At 43.4% G+C, this 6,761-nt stretch overlaps 1 protein-coding gene across 1 annotated transcript; it reads left to right on the top strand.

Annotated features, from left to right (window-relative positions):
* Positions 1 to 329: 329 nt before the first annotated feature.
* Positions 330 to 2,822, top strand: TMEM174 (transmembrane protein 174). Its single transcript, XM_026057410.1, has 2 exons — positions 330 to 985; positions 2,720 to 2,822. The coding sequence occupies exons 1-2, from the start codon at positions 354 to 356 to the stop codon at positions 2,820 to 2,822; spliced, it is 735 nt and encodes a 244-aa protein (XP_025913195.1). The 5' UTR covers positions 330 to 353.
* The last annotated feature ends 3,939 nt before the right edge of the window (positions 2,823 to 6,761 follow it).

The raw sequence follows: 6,761 nt of genomic DNA, 5'->3' as shown, positions 1-6,761 counted from the left end.
AAGCTGTGGTGTCTGCAGCTTCCTTTCTCTCCCATCTGGCATGGGCACAGTGAGGAAGTATCTGTGGGTGCCAAATTAAAGAAGAGGATAAACAAAGGGACAATAACCATGCAAGGGTGAAGCTGTTTCGGAAGCACTGGTGGTAATTCAAGAAGTCTTAAGTGATCACTTCAAGCCTCACTTCCCAGACCTTTATTCTTCTAAGCAAAGTTTATTCTTTCACATGATGGACTCTGTTAACCATACACACACAAAGTTCTTGTATAATTAACCTGAACCTTCGACTTTATATGCTCAGCAGAGTCCCTTAAAACACTCTTCCTGTTGAGGCAGAAGATACGTTACATTCAGTAATGGAGCAGAACAACAACAGTGTAGAAGATTTCTCCCTGAATGTATTTTCTGTCACTCCTTATCAGCCTAACAGATCTGATGTCCTGGTGTCAGATGGTGATAAAGCTGGTGCCACTTTGCTCTTTTCAGGTGTGTTTTTGGGGCTGGTGGGGATCACATTCACTGTGATGGGATGGAAAAAATACGATGGCATTACTCACCTGGAATGGACTCAGTTACTAGGGCCTATTCTGCTTTCTGTTGGGGTGACTTTTATTCTGATTGCTGTTTGTAAATTCAACATGCTTACATGCAAATCCTGTAAAGAAAGAGACGAAAATACATCAGACATCGATCAGACGGCAAGTGGACAGTCCTTTGTTTTCACTGGAATTAACCAGCCTATAACTTTCCACGGTGCTACAGTGGTACAGTATATTCCTCCACCATACCCAGCCCAGGAAGGCATTACTCTGAATCCAACCTACCTTCACCCTGTGCTCAGCTGCTGCAGTGCTGGTTCCTCTGGTGCCTCACCAATTCCTACCCCAGACTCTCCTCAGTTCTGCCCTGCCTACCCTCTCAATAACCCAGCTTTTACGCAGGACGAGAGCTACGCTACTTATCTCACAGAGGACACGAGGACTCAGAGGTACGTCTTCTGAAATGCCTTAATATACTTGGACAGAGAATTCTGAATATTTTTAAGTGCTAAGTATGATTTCAAAGGAAACATATGCTACTGCGGGGTGTTATCCTTCTTCAGACTTTTTTTTTGCTTTGTTAGTAGTATTTCTAGAGTAAAAACTATGGAGACATACTTTTTCTGGGAACCATTTTCATCCAAATTAAACTCACTTATGAATCCCTTTCAATTTTCAATGTACTAAGTCTCTTGTTATTTTCAAAGATATTACTACATAAGCTCCTGTCTCTGGATTTTTTTATGCTTATCTTTCTTACTACCTTTTGACGACTCTTGACCAGAAGGTTATATGTGTGGATAGAGGATTTCACCTAAAAAGAATCACAGTACAAGACCCAGTGCACAAACAGTGTTTTTGTGACAACAAAAGATCAGTTCAGTACCAGATGTTCTTCCTGCTAATTATGTACTCTCCTCTGCCACTGCAGCAACCTTCCAACCTTTATTTTTTTCCTACTTTTGGGGTATACACAGATCACTGATATTACAGAGCAGTGTAAAACTGCTTTAATCAGATATAAAATAATTTATATAGTTATTTTTAATTACATACTTTCTAGAATATAACTCATTTAGTTCCTTTATCAAAGTGTATTTGAAAAATTGCTGGCTAACCCATTGTCCTCAGCACCATGGGTGACATACACAGGCAGTATGCAAATGCAGGTCACATCTTGACATTACAGGCATACCTCGGAGATATTGCAGGTTCAGTTCCAGACCACYGCAATAAAGCAAATATYGCAATAAAGGGAGTCACACGCATTTTTTTGATTTCCCAGTGCAGATAAAAGTTATGTTTACACTATACTGCAGTCTATTAAGTGTACAAGAGCATTATGTCTAAAAAAACAATGTACATACCCTAATTAAAAAATACTTTATTGCTTATTTATTTACTGTTTATCATCTGAGCCTTCAGCGAGTCGTAATCTTTTTGCTGATGGAGGGTCTTGCCTCGATGTCTGCTGACTGATCAGGTCAGGGTGGCGGCTGCTGCAGGCTGGGGTGGCTGTGGCAATTTCTTCAATGAAGTTTGCYGCATCGACTGACTCTTCCTTTCACAAAGGATTTCTCTGCAGCATGCRATGCCATTTGATAGCATTTTACCCACAACAGAACTTCTTTCAAAATTGGAGTCAATCCTCTCAAACCCTGCTGTTGCTTTATCAACTAAGTTTATGTCATATTCTAAATCCTTTGTTGTCATTTCAACAATGTTCACAGCATCTTCACCAGTGGTAGAGTCCATCTCAAGAAATCACTTTCTATATTCATCCATAAGAAGCCACTCCTCATCCATTAAAGTTTTATCATGAGATTGCAGCAATTCAGCCACAACTTCAGGTTCCACTTCTAATTCTAGTTCTCTTGCTGTCAATTCTAGTTCTCCTGCTGTCAGCCTGTCCTTTGAAGCTTTGAAGCCAGGCATTGACTTCTCCTCTCTAGCTATGAAAGTCCTAGATGGCATCTTCTTCCAATATAAGGCTGTTTCATCTACATTGTCTAACAAATGGTTAGATTGCAGTAAAACTTCATCTTGTAGCATTTGCTCAAGCAAAACTCTCACTGAAGTCAGGAAGTGCTTTGCCTGGATAAGGATGACAGGAAACAGCAATGAGGTTACTGCTATGCTTTGTGTTTGTTACCTTCTCTTTCTGCTCCTCTTTCTATTTTCAGGTCAGAAGACAGTTCTGATGAGCCAGAAGAACTGCTAGAAGACTATACCTGTGATGACCTGTCACCTCCCCATTATGAGGAAATATACCCACTGTCTTCATGAAGAGTATAAAATAAGCATGGACAATAGACTGCACTTCTAAGAGAGGCCAGCTTTTTAATTCCCAGATATCTTTTTTCTAAACGCTTGCAGGCTAAGCAAGTGTGAACAAGATCTTGGTCCTGATACAGAGTTCAGTATCACTGAAGATATTTAACCAACTCCTTCTTGCATTTAACCAATCCCTTCTTTTTCTCCCTCAGAATTCGCTAGCCCTTTGCTATGCAGTTTAATAGCAAAGCTATTACACTCAGGTACATAAATCCATACTAGGATTCCTAAACAAGAAGCCTGAATTTCAGACCTATTGAAATCAGTGTGAGCTGTGAATGCACAAGGGGTTTGTAGAAGGTCATGATTGCTCCTCATCATTAGAAACCATTTGATTTATTCCTGAGCTATTTTGCCTCTTAATTGCTTGGGAAGCTTCAGAAGTGCCCAAAGGTTTGATCTGCCAAAGTGCCTACAACATCTTAATCCTGTCTAATTCCTCAGTTTAGCTCACTCGCGAGTAAACCCAGTACAGAGATTAGACTTCTTCTGCTTGGTTCACCTGCAGGACCCAGTCAAGTACACACACCCAGAGCTCCCTGCTTGAATCAGAGCATCCTACAACAGAGATTAGGTAGAAATAGTGCCCTCTGCCCATTTTTGCACAGACATGTACGAGATTCTGCATGCATCCAAAATGCAGGTGCAATAAATTCAGTTCTGTTCTCTGCCTGATGGGATGTAAACCCCTGTCTCCCACCAAGAATCCTAATGTTTAATAGCTTAATGCCCTAAATGGCACCTTCCTGAAGCCTTCACAGAAGTCTGTGGTCCTACCAGTTTTGAGGGCTTTAACAGTCACAACTCCTGTCTGCTGCACCCTCACTGCAGAGTGACAGCTGTGGTGCAAGTCCTCCAGAGGGCCCTTCTTTTTTGCATGTGGGGCCTAGGCACAAAACTCAGGGCTGTAAGTCCCCCTAGAGCATCCAGGTAACTGCATCCTTCAGTGAACTTTCATGCTCAAGTTCTCCTTTCAAGACCAGTATGGTTTCAGGCATTGTATCCACAAATGGATTTACAGCTAGACCCAACAAAGGATGGATATGCATAAGCTCTAAAATCTTACAATCCAGAGTAGTGGTTCTGAAAAACCTTGCTTGGGGGGTCTAAATGCCAGGGCAATGAAAATGCCATAAGTCTTTTCATTTTTATTTTGTATTTCCACACATGCCTAAAGTTCAGCTTTTGAGTGTGCCTAGAAGTGCCCTGACACAGCTGCACAAGACAATACTTACTCTGTGCAGGAGCCCCACAGGTATTTCCTGCCTATCTCCCTTGAAGGGCCCGAGCCAAACGCTGCTAGGGGGCAATGGTCACAGTCCAAAGCAAGGGAGCTGTGCTGCTGGTGTGCACTCAGGCCAGTCTCCTGGCTTTGAATAGCACAGCTAAAGGCAACAATAAATTTCTGAACGTGTGAACTTTCTCTTATTTGCCAACACAACTGTTTTAGTTCCAGCCAGTTGTCATTAATCTGAGGACTTCCTGCACTCAGAAACAAACCGCATCCAGAGAAGCCCCTGGGAGCTAACACGCCACAGAGCCCAGCGCACCTGGACGCAGCCTGCGAACGCTCAGGCGCTTTGGGCTCGAGGAGCCAGGTACTCAGAGCAGGCAGGCGGACAGAGGACCTACCTGGCTGCACAGCTGGAACACACTAAGTGCCCAAACAGCCTCACTAGCGGTCAGGAGACATAGCTCTGGATGGAGAGATGCATTCAGACTGTGCACCAGTTGCGTGAAGCTCCAGATGCACACTGACCTCCCTGTCCTGCTTATTTAGAGGGTGTCAAGAAATTAAGCCTTTTTGGAGGGGCACAAGAGACAGCAAGCTGCTAGAGTAAGTGCTGTGCTCTCCAGTGCCGGAAATGACACCAGCAGAGGTCATATTTGGGACAGGGCATTCAAGCTGACTCAAAGCTGGATTAGCCACTGTACCAGCATCTACCAGACAGTGAGTATTAACCAAGTGCAAGGTTTTCTCACTAGAGGAATATTGGGCATAAAGAATTCAGCACCAGTAGGCCTGGTGTCAGTGGGTAGCATGTGTAGCTGAAAAAAGGGAGGTATTCTGTGTTCAGCATGATCTCCATGGGATTAAGTGAGAGATCAGCAGGTCTAAAACTAAATGCAAGGCTCCCTTATGGAATCTCTTGCTCCTCTTCCAGACTTTACACAGAGGTGAACTCATCCTCTGCAGCAGGAAACTGGAAGGTCCCAAATCCCCAGTTAGTTCCACATGGACAGATCCCTGCACTTAGCACGTAGTTTGCTGACTGCAGCGAGCACTACAGGAGCACAGAGGTCAGGCCTGATGAATCCAATTGCAGGATCAAAATTTCTATCTAATCCCCCTCCCCTGCAACAAGAAAATGCCTTCAGTCACAAACCACAGACTTTTTTTGCTGCTTTTTTCACAAATGCATGGAAAGGCATGTTTCATGGGGTAATCATGGCTTTATTTTTATGATGTCAAATCATGTTGTCAGGGTAAATGTGAGAAATACGGAAGGCTGCACTGCAGATTACACATGGGTTTTAAAGTTTACTTTTGTAGACACTAAGTTCACTGAAAGAGCCTTGGGCTTCTTTTTAGAGAGAAAGTTGAATAAATAAATTTAAATAATTATATATTAAAATGGTCTTGACCCACCAGATTAAATCCATGCTGATTCTATAGGAATGCTTTAGTGCTCTATAATTATTTGAAAAGTTCCAGCCCGATGACATTTCTTTGCCATTCTGATTGCTGATTATTGTTTTTAAGAATATGGCAATATTCTGTGAAAACTTTTTTCCTCCTCTTCCTTCCTCCTTCCACCTTCATCTTTTATTTTAACACTTTTTTATCTTTAGGTTTTTTTGCTTTTGTTACTGTATGCTCAGCAATATAACTGTCACATTAATTCAACTCTGAGCACTCTGACCATTTATTTGTCCTACGATGAATGAAAGAATAAACATATTTAGCCAGATCTTCAACCCAGGTAAACTGGCACAGCTCCATTGACTATACTGATTTAAATCCTCAGAGCACCTGGAAGGTCATCTTTGAAATTTTGCTCAGTTTGCTTGCTATTTAAACTACAGCTGTCAGAATCCATGTAAAGAAAATTACCTTCTCCCAAACTGCCAGTGCTATTGCAGATGTGCAAAATGATGCGTTATTTCAGTGAGATGCACCTTAAATTCTAGCCGTAGTGATGGAATGTTTTATGTGATTATTCAACCACGCATCTTTGACTGGGTTGTGGGATGTTTCCTTAAATGACTCCATTTATAAAATTTTGACCAAAATCTGGTTAACCTCTGAAACTTGGTAGGGATGTGCCTATCGATTTAAAGCTGAGCAGTGTCTGTTTATTATAGTAAAAATTCTGAACACGGGCACTCTGGGAGCTATTTCAAACCACTAAATGCCACGTGCCAAATGCAGCTGCAGGGTGCTAATTTCTTAACAGGTAAAACCTGTGGCTATCGTCTGCTCTTCAACATCACAGCAGCGCTGTCGCATCTGAGGCCCTGTGGGAATAAATGGGGCCCGGCTGGCTTTGCCGTGGGCTTTCTCACAACACCCTCGTGCCGCTGGCTGTACCCCTCCCCTCCCCTCCCCCCGCTGCTCYTGCGCACGTCCCCGCGCGCGCAGGCAGACAGCCCGCGCAGACTGGTGCCCCAAGGGGGATGAGCAGCCTGGCGCGCTGCTGAAATCCTAAAAACATTATTTGGAAACTGAATCAGGATTTAGAAAACTGGGCTCTGAGTAAATAAATAAATAAATAAATAAAAGTAACCAGGGCTGCCTGGCGGCACAGGCGCCGCCACACGTTGCCGAGCCGTTGCGCCGGGGCCGGGGCCCGTCCCGCCGCCTCGCCCCCGCCCCGGCCCCCCCGCGGT

This window comes from Apteryx rowi, unplaced genomic scaffold (assembly GCF_003343035.1).
Source record: "Apteryx rowi isolate R43461 unplaced genomic scaffold, aptRow1 scaffold_139, whole genome shotgun sequence".
Taxonomy (NCBI): domain Eukaryota; kingdom Metazoa; phylum Chordata; class Aves; order Apterygiformes; family Apterygidae; genus Apteryx; species Apteryx rowi.
Note: the sequence above shows the minus strand (reverse complement) of the source record. Positions and strands in the feature narration are given on the sequence as shown.